This window comes from Oryzias latipes, chromosome 21, assembly GCF_053564925.1.
Source record: "Oryzias latipes strain Hd-rR chromosome 21, Olatipes_Hd-rR_3.1".
In the NCBI taxonomy this organism is placed as follows: Eukaryota; Metazoa; Chordata; class Actinopteri; order Beloniformes; family Adrianichthyidae; genus Oryzias; species Oryzias latipes.
Genome location: NC_136257.1, coordinates 30,206,513 through 30,224,610, shown reverse-complemented (window position 1 = coordinate 30,224,610; position 18,098 = coordinate 30,206,513). Strand labels below are relative to the sequence as shown.

At 41.2% G+C, this 18,098-nt stretch overlaps 2 protein-coding genes across 2 annotated transcripts in view; both read right to left on the bottom strand.

Annotated features, from left to right (window-relative positions):
* The window catches only part of ttn.2 (titin, tandem duplicate 2), a 198,414-nt gene that overhangs the window by 127,617 nt on the left and 52,699 nt on the right, over positions 1-18,098 (bottom strand). The window contains exons 43-51 of the mRNA XM_078939704.1: positions 7,896-8,177; positions 4,750-5,028; positions 4,356-4,637; positions 3,973-4,251; positions 3,571-3,858; positions 3,168-3,446; positions 1,557-1,838; positions 1,167-1,445; positions 318-605 (exon numbers count right to left, since the gene is read on the bottom strand). Coding sequence (XP_078795830.1) covers positions 318-605; positions 1,167-1,445; positions 1,557-1,838; positions 3,168-3,446; positions 3,571-3,858; positions 3,973-4,251; positions 4,356-4,637; positions 4,750-5,028; positions 7,896-8,177 — 2,538 coding nt within the window. The remainder of the gene's footprint in view (positions 1-317; positions 606-1,166; positions 1,446-1,556; positions 1,839-3,167; positions 3,447-3,570; positions 3,859-3,972; positions 4,252-4,355; positions 4,638-4,749; positions 5,029-7,895; positions 8,178-18,098) is intronic.
* On the bottom strand, positions 12,129-17,670 carry LOC144988780 (titin-like). The gene is made up of 9 exons (XM_078939710.1): positions 17,335-17,670; positions 16,444-16,731; positions 16,068-16,346; positions 15,682-15,963; positions 15,297-15,575; positions 14,667-14,945; positions 13,054-13,332; positions 12,676-12,963; positions 12,129-12,577 (listed from the first exon to the last, which is right to left on the bottom strand). Exons 1-9 carry the CDS (start codon positions 17,486-17,488, stop codon positions 12,228-12,230), a joined length of 2,478 nt encoding a protein of 825 aa, XP_078795836.1. The 5' UTR covers positions 17,489-17,670; the 3' UTR covers positions 12,129-12,227.

Below are 18,098 nucleotides of genomic sequence, written 5' to 3'. Positions count from 1 at the left end.
TGCACCTTACTCTCAAAACTCCAACCAATACTCCGGTGCAACATATACTTGGGAAACTACAATTCTTTGATGCCTGAATGATTTTTAGGTGGTGGGGATTCAGTCTCCTAAAAAGAAAGCTGTTCTTCCTCTGAGAACGCTGGAATACCTTCAGAAAGTATTAGAGATTATTAAAAACTGACAGGATGAAGGAGCTAGAAACTAGATGAATGCGTGAGAAAAAAAGAGGTGGACCAAGACTTTTAGCGCAGCTTAAAAAGTTTGATAAGGAAGCTACCCTCTCAGTTTCTCTTCATGTGAAGATCCTATTCACAAACCTTGCAAGGTCAGCTTTGCTCTGCAGGACGCTGAGCCCACGCCGTTTGTGGCCACACAGGTGTACTCCCCAGAGTGTCTCATCTCGCCACGGCTGATCTCCAGCACGGCTGTGTTGTCATCATAGAGCATGGAGAAGTCTGCCCCATGCGTTAGAGGTTTGCCGTCCTTCTGCCACGACACCTCAATGGGCGACGAGCCAGCAACGCGGCACTCAAAGCGGATAGGTTGACCCTCTGTTTCCTGAACGCTGGTGATCTTCTTGGGGAAGGATGGTGGTGTTTTGGCCTCTGCGGATGACAGCATGACAGACGTCTCACAGTTTTCATTCACTATACTGCGGATCGCTTTGCTAGCTCTTAACAGACATAGACACAAAACCATGAGGCCACTCTACACATTACTTTAAAAGTATTAACGAAAAAAGACAAGCTACAGTCTATCTTTGAAATTTTTAAGGGTTTGAGAAATCCACATTTTATGTATAAGGTGCCACCTGTCTGACCTTTGTAAACCAAGGTCAAAATATAGCATTGGAGTAAGGACACCCTCTGGAGGAAACTTATTTTGAAAACAATGTACGCAAATATAATGAAAATAAAGTTTACCCTCAAATACAAAAGAGGTTTCAAGAAAAATGTAAAAACCATGTGTTGGAAGGTACATAACTTCCTATTTTAACAGTAAAATCTGCCCAACACAAAAGGCCTTCAGGTTTTATCTGTTAGCAGGTAACACTTAACTGTGACACTTCTGACATTAAACAACTGGTGTTTGAATAAATCTAATCAAAATGTACAGTGATTCGAGGGTTTAAGTAGAAAAACCCACTAAAAAAAGACAAGGATTACCAAGCACGTTGAGTCTGCAGGTGGAGGAGGCGGAGCCTATTTTGTTCTCGGCCTTGCAGGTGTACTCTCCAACGTCAGCTTTAGTGGCTTTGCTGAGCTTCAGACAGGCCACGCCTTTGGAGTACTCCAGCTTACAGGTAGGGCTGGACCTGACTTTGCCATCAGCCTTGAACCAGGACACTTTGATCTCAGGTGTGCCTGCTACCTGACACTTTAGACACACGGCGTCTCCTGCCGTCACCTCCATCGGCTCCATTTTTTCAAGGAAGTAAGGAGGTTCTGTGCACACAAAACAACATCGGGGTAAGCGATCTCTGCAGAGTCTTAGCAAATTTTCTGAACCATGGAAAACCATTTAGAGCGTGGTGTTTACAAAAACTGAGCACTAACCCAGGATGGACACGACTGCCTCAGTGGTGTCTTTCCCAGCGTCATTAGACACTTGGCAAGAGTATTTCCCTGCAGACTCCTTATCGTCAGTGCTTAGGCACTCCAGGATGCAGGAGCTCTCTGTTGTAGTGATGTTGTACTTGTATGAAGCAAAGATCTCCTGGCCATCTTTGTACCAGTTCACTGTAATCTTGGGGGTTCCAGTGTACGAGCACTCCAGTGTTAGCGGTTTGCCCTTCTCAACCGTCACATCTTTCAGCTTCTTTGAGAAAGCTGCCGGCTCTGAAAGACATCATGAAATGTCACTTTAAAGAACAGAAATCTGCAGGAAAAGGTCCATATGTTGCCGAATTTACTAGAGAAAAAGAATAATTCCCTCTCTCAGTTCTAATCCTGCAACTTTATCAATGAACAGAAATGGTAAAATCAAAGAGGAAGCGTGAGCAGAAGATATGAGCAGGTACAGGTACAACAGATTATAAGAAACACTGTCAATTTTTGAGTAAATGAAAGAATTATTGGTGGTCCATAAAAACTGCTCCCACCTCATATGGTTAGCCTTCTGAATCATCACCACAATCTCTTTTGGGCAGAACTGTGTTCAGACGTTCTTGTCCTATTGGTTTAGGAACTTACTTACACCTTCAACTATGTGTTTTCTTATTTTCTTCTCCACACAAGAAACCCTCCCCTTACCCATATGACTCTTAACTTTCCCTACAATTTTCAAGAAATGTGAAAAATTGTTGTGGAAATGTGGAAAGGACGCGTCTTCACCTCCATAATTTATCAAAGTACCACACCACCTGACCTGTTCTGCTGTAATGACTCGCTATCCCCCAGTTTTTGTCTCAGTTGACATCTTGTTAATTGATCTTCATACTGTTATGTCACTCTATGTTCTCTCATCTTCACCTGTCCCTCCAGGTTCTTTCCTATTGTTTCTTTTCAAATATCTTCAGCAGACCTCTGCTTCCATCACTAGTAAACTTGTAATCTTTTAAAATGTCCCCTTGTCATGTGAAACTAAAGCCAATATTTTACCTGAGACCCTCACTTTCCAGGTTTAAACCTCATAAATTCAATTACATTTTATTGATGTAGTCATTTCAATGGGCTTCAAACCGGTAGTTGTGTAATAAACATGCATCATGAAGAACATAAAGTCATAGAATTCAGTTGGTAATGGATAACCTAAACTAAACAGACTAAACTAAACCGGGCATCCCTGCCCTTAGACCCGCCTTCTTGTCGCCGCCAACAGCAGTACAACACAGGCTCTTTGAACAATTGTAATTCCTCAACCGTTTACGCAATTCAAGTAATTCCAACCGATTTTCAGGGGAAGAAAAGCCCCCTTATTCAGTGTCAGAATCAGCTGGTTTACTTTGTTTGCAAAAACACTTCATGACCGTACAGCTTCACATTTCAGCGCAGTCGTTTTTCTCAGATTCAGAATCTGCTGGAATTGCGTCAAAAGTTGAAGAGTTACGGTGGTCGAAAGAATGTCAACACTGCATCTAAAGCTTCAGTTTTGAAGGGATAACACCTTGAAGACAGAGTGCAGTGAGTGCAGCAGACAGAGCCAGAGGTGTTTGCCCAGAAACTGACCTTTGACGGAGAGATTCACTGCGCAGCTCTCCTTTCCTGCATCATTGATGATCTGGCAGGTGTACTCCCCGGCGTGAGATCTGTCCACATTTAAAAGCTCCAAAACAACCTGGTTATCCTTTAAGGAGAATTCGCAGTCCTTTCCAGACAGAAGCTCCTTTGTTCCTCTGAAACATCTCAGTTTCAGGGGGGAGCTACCTTTAACTATGGCTGAGAAGGTCACCTTCGATCCTGGCATGGCTTCCACCGGCTGAGGTGGCACCACAAAAGAAGGAGGTTCTGGTAAGGGATAGAGAACAGTGTTAAGGTGGCAAACTCAGTCACTGCAATCAGAAGTTGACAACTCACAAAGATATGAGAGTTGGAGGGGGTGAACGGGAACTGACGGATGACAGGGACTTACCTTTGACCACCAGGGTGGCTGTTGTTTCACATGATCCTGCCTTGTTGACGGCTTTACATTTGTACACTCCAGAGTCTGAAAGCTTCAGTGTGGGAATGCTGAGAGTGCAGCTGTTGTCGCTGAAGGAAACCTCATGGTTGGGCCCGCTTTGTACTTCTGTACCATCATGGTACCAAGATATTGTGAAGGGTGGAGAGCCTGACACTTTACACTCCATCTCTGCTGCTTCTCCCACAACCATGTTGCAGTCCCTCAGCTTCCTTGAGAAGGTTGGAGGAACAACCTTATCTGTTTACGGGTAAAAAGAGATGCCAAGATAGTTGAAATGAGTTGTCTGTGTGGTTTTTTTTTTCAAACACAAGACACAATTTGCCGACTAACTTCATGCAGAGAGACACAGACCTAGAACTGTTAGGTTAATTTTACTTAGGTCCTTTCCAACTTCGTTCATGACTTCAAAGGTATATTCTCCAGAGTCTATTTTCTCCGTGGAGAGCACGTTCAGGCTGGAGATCATTCGGGAGAAAGAGATCTTGTATTTCCTCCCAGAGGCCAACTCAACTCCATCTTTGAACCACTTGGGTACGAGCTCTGGGGTCCCACACACTTTGACTTCAAGGGCGGCAATGTCACCGGCTGTCACGCTCAGGGCGTCAGGCATGTCCAGAATCTTGGCAGGCTCTGGAATCACCAAGAATACAACATAACATGCTTTCAATTACACTTCCAAGGATCGAGTGGAAGAGACAAACAGAGGAGAAAGAGAGAATTATACGATTACAAACCTAGAACAGTCACGTTAGCGAAACACTCCACAATCCCAGCATCGTTTTTGAGTTGACAGGTATATTTGCCTGCTGTAGTTGTGTCAGCCTTAAACACTTTAAGTGCAACTTGGTTGTTCTCATAGGTGATTTTCCTGTTGTCACCGTCCCTGAGAATGTGATCCTTGTCTTGAACCCAGGACACAGTAATGGGTTCAGAGCCTTTAACAGTGGCCATAAGGGTCACCTCCTCTCCCAGTATCACTGTTATGTTTGTCAATTTCTTCACAAACGATGGCGGTTCTGAAGAGAGGAGAAAAACAGCGCAAAAGGTAAAGTCAGCAGGGTGACAATAGAAGCTATTTTCTTTCTTTTTTAATTACTATTATTGGAGACTATCGCAGCTTCTACTGACCTCTGAGTTTAACGGATGCGTGGCAGGTGTCACTTCCTACACTGTTCGACACTTTGCACTCGTATTCACCGACATCCGAAGGCTCTATTCCAATGACATGCAGCGTAGTCGAGCTGCTCTCGCCCACCATCTTATACTTTCTGCTCTCCATCAGAGGTTTCTTGTCTTTGAACCAAGTGATCTGGAATGGAGCAGTACCACTCATCTCGCAGTACAAGCTCACATCCTTGCCCTTCAGCCCTTCGACAGACTGAGCTACTTTGACAAACGATGGGGGCTCTATAAAGAGATCAGGAAACTGTTAACAAACCAAAGGTATGAAAATCTATCCACATCTAATTCTTAAAGCTGACAGCCGTAACAGTTAAGGCAGTGGGGGAAAGGGGCACTATGGGACACTGCAACTATGTTAAAAGGGGTAATGGCACAATGCCAAACAGCACAGTTGATGTGGAGTGTTACTAAAGCCATAAGTGCATACAATACTTGTGTTAGATGCTAAAATATAGATTATTATGAATTAGGGTAGTTCGGGTATTGGTAGTATCTCATTTAGAGACTGGTCAGTGTTGGAGTATTTTAAGATGTAGCTCATTATTGACATTTGTGTCAGGTTAGCACGAAATATTAAAATATGGTGTTTCATGTTCAAGAATAAAAATTTTGTTAGAAGTACTTGAGACATTTTTAGATGTGTAATATTAAGAAAAAACCCTGAAGTTAATTTACGGGTACAATGTTGAGGTTAATGCTGGAAATGTTATGAAATGTTGGATATAAAACTCAAATGGGTCTTTGTGTTTAAGCTTGGGGGGACCACAGCTGAGTTTCAGCATTTAGAAGAAATGCATTAGGTTTTTTTTTAAGGAAAAGTGGATGTTATTGTTAAAAGTAGTTGGAAACTTGTGAAAAAATATTGTTATGAACTTATGAAGTTAAGTAAAACACTAAGTTTGAGCCTAAAGACTGAAGTAGTTGGAAAATGTTGAACCTGCACCACTGGTTGGATGGGTTCAGTCACAAGAGGATAGTAGGAATGTTGTTAGAAATATTAGGGGTTATTGAAAGTAGGGTTAAATGTACTGGTTGTGAATTGGAGTTTCAGGATTTAAGAGAACTGTATTAGAAAAAAAACTTAGTAGGGTGGTGTCAAACAAAGGTCTTCATAAACTGGTGTCCTGTTCTGTTTTGTTTTATAGATAAACCTGCTCTACCTGATGCAGAAACCAAAAATATTTGTTTTTTTCTAAAAAGAATCTGCACGGACACGGTTAATTACAAAACGAGAATAACATCGGCTCTGAAGAACTCAAGTTTGACACCTTTGGGATACACAGGTGTTCACTGTAGTTAGGAACAGAACTCAATTTTGATTGTTTTGGAGAACAACTTTAAATATTTAAAGGTCTAATGATTCCTTCAAAATTGTTTTTTTTTCAATCTCAATGTGCCAAATATTATGTATCCCGTTGATGATGAAATAAAAACCAAAGAAGAAGAAAAAAAGCTGTGTGGGAACTAAGTCAGGTGTTAATGTAGACAGTAAGAATGAATGTTTAGAAATAATGAAAAGCACATTCTACTTTTATCATCAGTGTGCAGAGTTTTGGAAACAAACACCTTCAGTTTTCAGTTATTTAAACATTCAAGTGTGTGTTGACATGTTGCTTTTGAAAAATCCATAGTCATGGAGAATAGAGAACCAAACATCTGGAGAAAAGCATACATCTCTTGTTGGCACAATACATATGTAAGTGTATATTCGATTCATTTTGTAGTAGCAAAATATGTAATTCTGGAGTCAAATGGGAGCTCCATAACCCAAACTTTAACTCTGGCATCTGTGAATCTAGCAAGGCAGGATGATAATCTCCCGCATATTAGATGTTTTACAACAGGAAGACTTTAACAACTGAAATAAGTCAAATACTTTGTCCAGTTAGTCCAGAAAAAACTGAAACAAATGTCTACAAACTTTAAAGTCCCACTCTAATTATCTTTTTATCAACCTATTTTTTAGGCAAAACTAAAAAAAACTTGTCGTTCTGCAGAGCAACAGCAGTTGTGGGTGGGGCTGTTGACGTGACGTAAGCCCGCCCCTGCTTCCCGACATCCTTCTGTTTACTCGCTCTACAGCTGTCTTACAGCGTCCCCAACCTATAATTACCGGTGAATCAAAAATGGCGAGCAATGTTGGTTATGTATCCAGTCGTACAGTTTTAAGCCAGATCCCAGCTCAGACAAGGAAAACAAAGACGAACATGAATCTAATCGTCTACAGGTGGATGCAATCAGAATGGAGCAGGGACCAATTGTAGCACCTACATCACAGCTGAAAGCGTTTTCCAACTGTATTTTTTTATCTGCTCCTGATTCACATACCATACCATTTCTGAGTATTTCATAAAGAAGTCAGAAAAGCAATTTGAAGCTTAATTTTTTTAACATATGTTCTCCATCATGCGAAAAATGCTGCCGGAACATGTTAAAAACATTTAAAAAAATAATTTCATTAATGTGGGACTTTAACTGAATAAAGCAGATTGTTCGGAGAAGCAAACAAAATTTGTTTTTTAAGCTGAGAGAGTCTAATGTTCAAAACATGACTGCAATTGCTGCTATAAGTTACTAAATGACAAACTTGTTCCTTTTTTTAAGCTTGTGTGAAAACGAAGGACCAGAAAACTGTTCCTTTACACTAAACTAACAATGTAAGTCTTATAAGGAACTTATATTTTAATATTTTATATATTTTGGACAAAAACTTGAAAAAAATTGAATGAGCAGGTGTGTTTTCTTTGTCAAAACGTAGGATGAATAAATGTTTGCTTTAAATGTGGCAGAATTTTGTCAGTGATACAAACAGACAGACTATTGTGAGTTCATTCTCAAATTAAGGTCAATATTATGCATCAAGTCACACCAAATTTGCTGACCACAGCAAGCCTGATTATGATTTATGATTAAAAATGCCCAACTCTAACAAACTCTTGGTAGAATTGCAGTGAATTGTTTAACCCCACATGCTGATCAAGAACTGTTACAGATACCAGCTTTAAGCGTCTAAAACTTCACCAATCCACAGTGAAGCTAGTGCATTAGATCATCAGTTTGTAGAGTTTTGAGAAAGTCAGTAAGAAGCTGACCTTTCACAGAGAGCGTGGTGCTGCAGCTGACACTGCCAGCATCATTCTGAGCCTCGCAGGTGTAAACTCCATCATCATCATAGCTGGTGGAAAGCAGTTGGAGAACTGCAACTGAGTCAGTAAATGACGTAGTGTAGTTGCCCCCATCTGAGATTTTGTTGTCGTGTTTGAACCAGGTCATTTTCAGAGGAGGTGTGCCAAGGACTTTACACTCCAAGCGGAGGGATTCACCCCGTTTTACAAATTTTGTGGTGGGGAGTTTCAGCACAAACTCAGGTGGTTCTGGAAGGCCAAAACATAGACACATTAGGAGTTGAAAAGATGTGGCGGCACTTGAGAAAGAACAAGTGGGCAGAGGAGCTGACAATGTTGGGTTAGAAGCAGGCAAAATCAACAAGCAGTTCCTATGGAGATGCTACATCCACAGAGATGCTTTTTCATCAAGTTGGACATATGGAGACGTAGTGATACACAACACATACAAAGCCCAAAGAGTAGATTCAAAAGATGGAGCTCCAACCTTTAACTGTCAGGTCTGCACTACATCGCACAGAGCCAGCATCGTTGCTGATCTGACAAGAGTAAACTCCACTCTGATTGGCGGCCACTGAATAGAGCTCCAAGAAGCAGGACATTCCATCCTGCCCAGTAAAACAAGTGGGCCCAGTCATGAGCTCTGTGTCGTCTTTGAACCATTTTACAGTGAATGGAGGAGTGCCGTTAAACGCACTTTTGAAGCGCACAGTGGCATTGGGTAGAGTCACCTGTGACTCGGGAGGCATCACAAAACTGGGGGGTTCTGAAAACAATCAAATAAATCAGGTTATGATATACTCACCTTTTTTTTTAAAACACTCGACCAATGAACCAAAAGAAGCACATTGTCTGACCTTTGACTGTAAGGAATCCACTGCAGTCACAGCTTCCAGCTGAATTGGTCAGTTTGCACGAGTAAGTTCCTGCGTCTGATTTCTCGAGCTGTTCTATTTCTACGGACACAGAGTTGTCCTGCTGAATGAGTTTGTGTTTGACCCCACTGGAGATTTTGCTCCCATCTTTCTGCCATTCCACAGCAATGGGGAGGGAACCAGATATTTTGCAACAGATCTGGACAAAGGAGCCTAATATTTCCTGCATGTCTACTAGTGGCTTTATAAAGCTGGGGGGAATGACTTGGTCTGTTACCGAAAGAACAACAAGAAAGTCATTAAACGTTGGCATTTTCTTGCGCACCATACAATTGTGTTTGTCACACCAACCTAGTACTACCACTTTCACTTGGCAGCAGCAGCTGCTAATGTGGTTGGCCACTTCGAACACATACTCCCCCTCATCTGTTTTCTGAGCCGCCTGGATCTTCAGGCTGCTGATGTTGTTCTCAAAGACCAGCTTGTGCTGCCTGATGGACTGAAGCTCCTTGCCATCTTTTGTCCATTTCACTCGGAGCTCAGGGGAACCCTTTACCTTACAATCCAGACTGACTGGATCTCCCACTGAGACCTTTATCACCTCAGACTTTTCTATGATCTGAGGTGGCTCTACAATTCAAAGCAAAGCCAGCAGTTGATAACGTTTTTCATAGCTTGTCATGAGTAAACAGTAATGGCGAAACACAGATTACCTTGTACTATTAGAGAAGCAGAGCATTTATCTTGCCCTGCCTCATTGGATACCTGGCAGGTGTATCTGCCACTGTGCATGGCTTCACAGGCAGGAATCCTGAGAGTCGCTACATTGTTCTCAAATGTTCTCTCCATTTTTGGATCTTCCATGATCCAGCTGTCATCTTTTTGCCATTGCACAGAGAAAGTAGGAGAACCGGTTACGACACACTGAAACTCTGCCATTTTGCCCAGAACAATGACACTGTTCTCAATTGTCTTGGTAAAAGTTGGTGGCTCTGTTAAAAGCACAATAATGTTAGATTGTCAGTACTTTCTTAAAAGTTCAGAACTTGAGGACCTGCGACTGCAAAGGGAACCGACCTTTGAGGGATAAAGTGGTCTTACATGTACAGCTTCCCACCTCATTAGCAGCAGTACACTGATATTCACCAACATCGGAAGGATTGCATTTGTGAACTTCAAGAGCCACAGTGCCATTAAGTATTGAGAAGCCATGTTTAGCACTGGGCTTGATTTCCTTTCCATCTTTGTGCCATGTTACCTCAAACGGACTTGTCCCAGCAATTTCACACTCAAAAAGGGCGCTGGAGCCCTTTACAACGTCAACTGGAGGCAACTGCCTTACAAATGTTGGTGGTTCTGAGATGGGAGAGGGAAATGTTGCATCAGTGTTCCTTTTGAATAGACATCAATTGCTATCCTTCCATTACAGCAGTTAAATTTTAAAAGAAGACGTCCTTTGAGAAAGCAAATGGTGCCTCTGACGGTCTCCATAATCTTCGCCCTTCCCGTTGTGTTTTGTCTTTTTGTGACTGGGACAGGGGTGTCCCCAGGTATTTTTTTGCACGATAGGGAGGAGTGAACTAAATAAATGTCAACATACTGGATGTACCACATTGATAAATTAAATGTTTTATACATTTATCGTGTTAATTTTAAAAAAAGGTGTTTTTATGCAGCAAGCATATTAAAATCTTTCTTCTTTGAAAGGAACAGAAGTAACTAAAGGGCTGGAAATAGTAAAGAGTGTGGACTTCTCAAGAGAAGAAGGGGGAGATATGTGTGGGGTAAGGCAACTGTCAAAAAAACCCAGACAAAGTGGAGCTCAAAGACAACATTTGGTTTCACGTTTAACGCTTCTGTTTTGACTGCAAAATCTCTCCTGTTAGATTACTGTCAAAATTACCTCACAGGTCCATATATAATTATATCAAATTACAAACTACTGATTAAACATGTAGCATACATGTACTGACTGTAACTAGAAACAGAATGTAAGAAAAAAAAGAAGACTTATTGTTTTTGTAAATATGGATCATTGATATATAGATAAAATATCGCCACCACCCTTCTTGTTGCAGCAGTGATGTCATATGAAAGAGACTGTGTGGTTTATTAACAAATATACAACAGATGAAAACAATGTCATTTAACCTACTTTAGCTCTGAGTCAGCTTTCTTGTTTTTATTGTTTTCCATCCATTTTCTCTACCTGTTTTTGTCCCTTTAGGGGTCACGGGGTGGCCAGAGTCTGTAGGTTACACCCTGGACAGGGTCTGGAGCGATTGCGCCCATCCTGCCTGTCCTGGGAGGCTGGCTGATGGGCAGGAGAGTGGTGGTTCGGGGCATTTCTGTCATTTTTTTCATCATTCTCTTACTATCATCTCTTTTTTGACGACCTTTGACAAGGTCAAAGGTTTTGTTTTGTCCCGTTTTTATCCCTTTTGGGGTCACAGGGCTGCCAGAGTCGATCCCGGCCACTCGTGAGCAAAGGCAGGGGACGTCCTGGACATGTCGCCAGTCTGTCTCAGAGTTCTATTCTTTTTTAGTTAACTAACTGAGCCTCAATATACATGCACACTTAGCTGTATGTATGTTTTCAGGTCACAATGTGCCTGTGACCCTTTGACATATTTTTGACAAATAATTAACAGGAGAAATTTCCTGTTCAAGACAGGGGAAATATTCAAAACAAAGATAAATTGTATTCAAAACCAACATCTTATATTGCATTCATATTTCTTTTGCAACTGTTTTTGCACAACTTTGCTTTAATGCATGTTACTCTTTGACAGTTACTTCACCCCATAGATATCATTCTGTGTAATGATCTCTGTAAAAAAACACTTTTGACAAACCTTTCACTTTAAGCTCCATGGTGCAGCTCTCGCTGCCAGCCTCATTGCGAGCCTCACAGTAGTACAAGCCGCTGTCTTTGGCATGAGCCCCACAGATTTCCAGGGTGGCCACAGAGTTGGAAAAGGCCACCTTGTACCGATCACTTGCAACAATCTCTGAGCCGTCTTTGAACCAGTTGATGTCTATCTCAGGCGTGCCAGTCACCTGGCACTCAAACAACTTATTTTGACCGGGGCGTACCACAGATAGTCGTGCAGGGGTGCGCGTAAATATGGGAGGTTCTAAGACATGGTAGACAAAACTAGATAAGCCATCATATAGCAACAAAGTGGAGTTTCTCTAAATCTGTTAAAGACATTTCACAATTTTGAAAGTTGCTCCTCAGTCATAAAACTGTTGCCTTCCATGATTGTCTTTTTACTCTGCAACTTTGATGAAGTCAAGTTCTGCTGCACCTTTAATGGTCTTAGTTGTCCCTGTATTTCCTAAAGTAGAGTAATACTCTACATTTTAAGGGCAAGTACATTACATTGTCATCTAACCCCTTCAACCTAACCACTACTACAACTCAGAGACTTAGACAGAGAAACAAAGATAAAAAAGCATTAGAGCCATTTAGGAATAAGACTAAAAGGAAACCTTTGACAAAGAGGGTTGCCTGGCAGGATGTAGAGCCCACATCGTTCTGTACTTCACAAACATATTCTCCAGAATATGAGGTTTTGGCAAAGAAGAGCTCCAGAGAACTGGAAGTATTGTCTTTTGTCACAGAGCAATCATTGTTGGATACAATTTCTTTTTGGTTTTTAAACCACTTGATGTTTAGTGGTGGAGTGCCTGAGACCAGCATGTTAAACTGGACTTTTGAACCAGGCAAAACATTCATAGACTCAGGCTTTTCAAGTATGCATGGGGGTTCTGAAAGACAAAAGGAAAACAAACGATGGCTGCGTAAACCGAAGACGTCTGCTGTGAGTGGAGGGGACTGAAAAAAAATATCAGAGTTGTGTTCAAACCTTTCACAAACAAGATCGCAGAGCACTGGACTGTTCCCGCTTTGTTTGTGGCTATACAAGTATAGCTGCCTCCATCTTTGGAGTTCAGATCAGATATTTCTAGAAAAGCCACGTTCTCAAAGAATGTGCATTTATGCTTCTCATCACTTTGAACCTCCTTTTCATCTTTGTACCATTGGATTGTTATCGGTAGGGAACCAGACACAAGGCATTCCAGGTGAGCAAAGGAGCCTTTGATACCTTCAGTCTGCTTTAGTTTTCTTGTAAATTTCGGAGGAATTATTTGATCTTATGTGCATAAAAGAAAACAGAGTTAGAAACAATGATCAATGAAGGGAAAAAAAACAAGAAGCTCTCCTGTTCGTCTTAATAACTGACCAAGAACTGTGATTGTGGCTTCACAAGAGCCGTGTCCGACATCGTTTGAAACCTCAAAGGCATATTCACCACTGTCACTCTTCTCAGCTTTAATAATTTTGAGCACAGAGCTGTTGTCTGTGCTCTGTACTTTAAATCTGGGGCTTGAGCTCAGCTCCTTGCCGGCCTTCAACCATCTGGCCTTCAGTGGTTTTGTTCCAGAGAACCGGGCCTCCAGTGTTGCCGGATCACCCTGGGTCACACTGACCGACTTTGACTCCTCCGTTATCTTAGCAGGTTCTGAGACATCAAACAAAGTGGTCAAAAAAGGAAGTTCGGAAGCTTCTTTAACTTGACCAACGACTACTCAACACCTAGTGGCATAAAATTCAACCCCTTATCCTTTCCAGAAATTGTCTGGACTCTAGTTTTATTCCATAAAACATCGTGTTCTAAATGTTTGTGAACTAACCAAACTCCGATAAAGTATGTAAAAGTTTTGTTTCAAGTGTCTGCTAATACTAAATAGACATAGTCATTTACAGATATCGGAGGCCCTCACTGTTTTTTATAATGTTTTTGCTTAGTAGAAACAAAACGAGAGTTGTCTAATCTTAGCAGATACCATCTCAAAGCAACACGCCACTTCTCCAAACTTAACTTTATTCATTTATTTGTTTGTTTTTTGGTTTATGTAATTTATTAATTTAATAAAAAGTAAAATTAAATGTATTAAGACAATTTAACTTTTCTAATAAAATTTTATTTCTATTACTTAGTTTGAATTATTGGGTCTAAAAGAGTCGCTGCCCTATTTTGAATATCATCGTTGTGCAAAGAGGCCAATTTGGTTGGTTTGATTGGCAAAAGAAGTTCTTGGTCTAAAGCGTCTTTCTTTCTAGGTTCATGTGTAATTGCAAACTGCCCTCCAGTTTTAACCTTGCAGACGTTTAAAGAATCTCCATCATAACTAAGATCTATTTCTCAGATCTAACAGGCTCTATATTTCCAAACTATTTTCTCGAAAGAGTGTGGAAGCATAACTGATTGTTTTGAACGTTTTATTCAAACAAATAAGGTTCTATTTAGACTGGGAAAGTTTGTCGGTCCAGACTGAGTCTACTTAATTTGGTCTGGATTGAGTCCTGAATCTTGCTCTTGCTCTGTATTTCAACTGCATTTAACCGGGTTTCTGTTCTTTTTTCCATTTATGTTAGATAATAAAGCCTGCTGACACGGTTAAACACATATTATTGGTATTAAAAAATATCTGTAGTTTGACTAACTAAATTCTGAGATGCAAAATTTGTTTTTATACAAATAAAAAAACAAGGAAAGTTTGATTGTGAAAATTTCCCAGTGAATTATTACAGACTTAAAAGAGAGCAAACTAACGATTGTTTATGACTAATTGCTTAAGAGATCCTATTTTGATACTAAAATCTTTCCTGGGAAGTAATTTTTGTGCTTTAATACCTTTTTTTGTATTTATTGAAAGTGTCCTGGTTGGAAAACATAACAAAGGGTTTAATCTTAATCCAGACATGTAGAACTTCTTAGGTTGATGATGGACGGCATGGAGGTTTCAAATTATTTTCTGAACAGAAGCACAACCCCCCACAACATTAACTGACCTTTGACTGTAAGTACAGCGGAGCAAGTCTGGCTGCCCGCCTGATTCTGCACCTGGCAAGAGTATTTTCCACCATCTTGGCTCTGTAAATTGCTGAAATGCAACATAGCCGTCTTGTTCTCAAAAACCATCCGAACACTTTCCGTCTCTTTGAGCTCACGGTTGTCCTTCAGCCAGGACACGGTCATGGGCTCAGAGCCCTTCAAGTTGCACTGCAGTGAAACGTCCCTGCCCACCAGGGAACTCAGGTTCTCCAGCTTTCGCACAAACATTGGTGGTTCTACAAAAAGAGCATGTCACATGACTTATTGTGGGCTCAAAATCTCTTGATGTTGGAGAGTCTTTTAAGTGTTTTTTCAAACCAGTCTTTCCCAACCCCGGTCCTCAGGGAACAAAATCCCACAATTTTTCAATCCCACCCTACCTAAACACACCTCCCTTTGATGGCAGCCATATCAGAGTTCTGCTAAATTTGATGGTGAGCTGAATCAGGTGTTCTAACGAGGACCAGGGTTGGGAAACACTATTTTAAACACATCCAAACTACCGATCCAAATCAGGAATTTTACTTCTTCCAGATGAAATGCATACACCCACAGCTAGGTTTAAGTAGAAGCTCTTTCAAACCAACCTTTCAGTGTCACTTGACAATCACAGGATGCTCTCCCCACTTCATTTTCAACGATGCACTGGTATGAGCCAACATCTCCTGCCTCGACTACCTGCACCTGCAAGGCCAGCAGTTCATCTTTCACTGTGATTCTGTGTTTTTTGTCATTCCTGATCACTTTTGAGTTTTTGTAGAATGTCACAGTGAAAGGAGAAGAACCAGAGACTTGGCACTCAATAGTCATCTCAGAACCTTTAACCACATCTTTGGGTTCCAAGCTACGCACAAACATTGGTGGCTCTGAAGGGCAAAAACAAGCGTGTAAATACACAAACAAAAAATAAAAAAGTAAGACTTAACGATTTGGGTGATTTCTACTCAAACATTTGTCTCCAAACAAACCAACCTTTGACTGAGACTGCACTGCTGCAGCGGTCACTTCCAGCCTCACTTGATGCTACACACAAGTATTCGCCACTGTCCTCAACTGTACAGTTAATTATTTCAAGAGCTGTCTCTAAGTCCGTCTGGTTGATAATGTATTTGGCACTAGAGCTGATTTCCATTTCATCCTTGAACCATTTGAATCCAATGATGGGGCTGCCCACCACTTTGGCCTCCAGCTTGGCGGAGTCGCCGCTGGTGATGAGCTTAGTTGCATCGAGCCTCCTCACAAAGACCGGAGGCTCTGAGAGAAGATGTTAAAAGTCATTGCAAACAGGAGACATGTTAGTATGACATTCATTTCATGGACGTTCACAAACAGCTGAACACAGTACAGGACAAAAGCACCTTTCACAAAGAGTAAGACGGTGCTCTCCACCATCCCAGCATCGTTGGACACTTGGCAGGTATACTTGGAGGAGTCACTTGGCTTTACAGATTGAAGTTGCAAAGAGCTGAAGGATGCATCTTTTTTTATGAAGTACATGCCTCCAGTTACAATTTCCTTTTCCTCTTTGAACCACTTGACAGTCAAAGGTGCAGTTCCAGTGAAGGCTGTGCTGAAACAAACGGTGGCTCCTGGTATGACATCCTGGTTGTCTGGTTTCTGTGTGAATGCCGGGGGCTCTGGATGCCATCAACAAAGTAAAGATTCATTTCATGTTAGCATGATTTTACATCACAGCTGCACACAACACGACAAAATAAGGCAAACGCAGATGACCTTTGACATAAAGTGTGCCGCTGGTGTCTTTAAATCCAGCTGAGTTAGTGGCTTTGCACATGTAAACACCAGAGTCTGACTTCTCCAGCTTAAAGACCTTCAGTGAAGCAGAGCTGTCTTTGAACTCTGGCTGAAATTTGGCTCCAGACTTTATTTCCTGCTCATCTTTGAACCAGGCTATGGTCATGGGTTGGGACCCAGACACCTTACACTCCATTGACACGTCATGACCAATATTGCCATCGACCCTTTTCAGAGACTTGGTGAAAGTTGGAGGCATTATCCGATCTGGTAGTGTAAAAAAGCATCCCAAGCATTAATGAAATTTCACAGTATTAAGAAAACAGAAGCATGACTTCATACACACCGTTTCAATTCGGTTTTGGGCCCTTAACTTATTCCCTTCTGAACTTAATTGTTTCCATCTAACTCTCTCATTTAATAAATCTGTTTCAGTTATTATTTTGTCTATTCATCACCTTTATTTTTGTTACATCTCTACCATAATTGGTCTTCTTCACCTTCACTTTTTTTCCAGAGCACACTTCAGTTGTTCTACATTCTGTCAACACACTACAAAAGGGGTGACTCCAGGCCTCGAGAGCTCTTATTCCACCCTTCATTCTCTTTTAACAAATTTTGAAACTCGTTTTACCATAGACACCTTTTTTTAAATCTTTTTACAAGTATGTCTTGTACTTTTGGAGTATGCATCTGATCAAAATTTTGGAAACTTCTAATCCTCTGCACTTCTGCCTTATGCTTTAACCTACAAATATCTATTGGATTAATCAGTTTAAAGTTTGACAATCTGGAAGAAATTCCTCATGTCTAAGTTATAATATGTGCTAAAAAAAGCAAACATTTCTTGAGTAAAGTCCCAGAACTGACCTAAAACAGTGACTGAGCATGTGCACTGGTCCTTTCCAACTTTGTTTGACACTTCCATTCTATACTCTGCAGTGTCTCCTCTTTCTGCTGTAAGGATCTTCATGGTGGCTGTGTTATCCTTCAGGGTAATCTTATATTTTCGGCCACTGATCATCTCTTTGCCATCTTTAAACCACTTCACTTTGAGATCCGGACTTCCAGAGATTATGCTCTCCAAGGTGGCAGAATCCCCTGCAGTCACACTAATGGATTCTGCGGGCTCTACAATTCTGGCAGGTTCTGTTTTGGAACAAATCCAGTTGTTATTGTAAGACTGAGCAGAAAGACAAATGCAATCAGTCAGACAGACGTAACCAAAGACCTCCTCTGACCTTGCACGCTCAAGGTGGCTTCACACTTCTGTTGTCCAGCCTCATTTTCTGCAAAGCACGAATATTTGCCACCATGGCTCAGGGCCACTGCTGTTATCGTCAAACTTGCAACATTGTTGTCAAATCCCATGGTAATGTTTGGATCCCCATCTCTTACTAACTCAGAGTCTTTCATCCATTTGACATTGATGGGAGCTGAGCCCTTGATGGTTCCTTGAAGTTTTACTGAGTTTCCCACCACAACTGTCGCACTCTCAACTCTCTTTGAGAAGACAGGTGGCTCTAAAAAAGCACAATGTTGGTAAGCATTGACTCTAAACCATAATGTTTTACTTGTGCTGACTCTAAGCTCACCGACCTTTCAGTTTAGCCAATGCCTTTGTGGTGATTTTC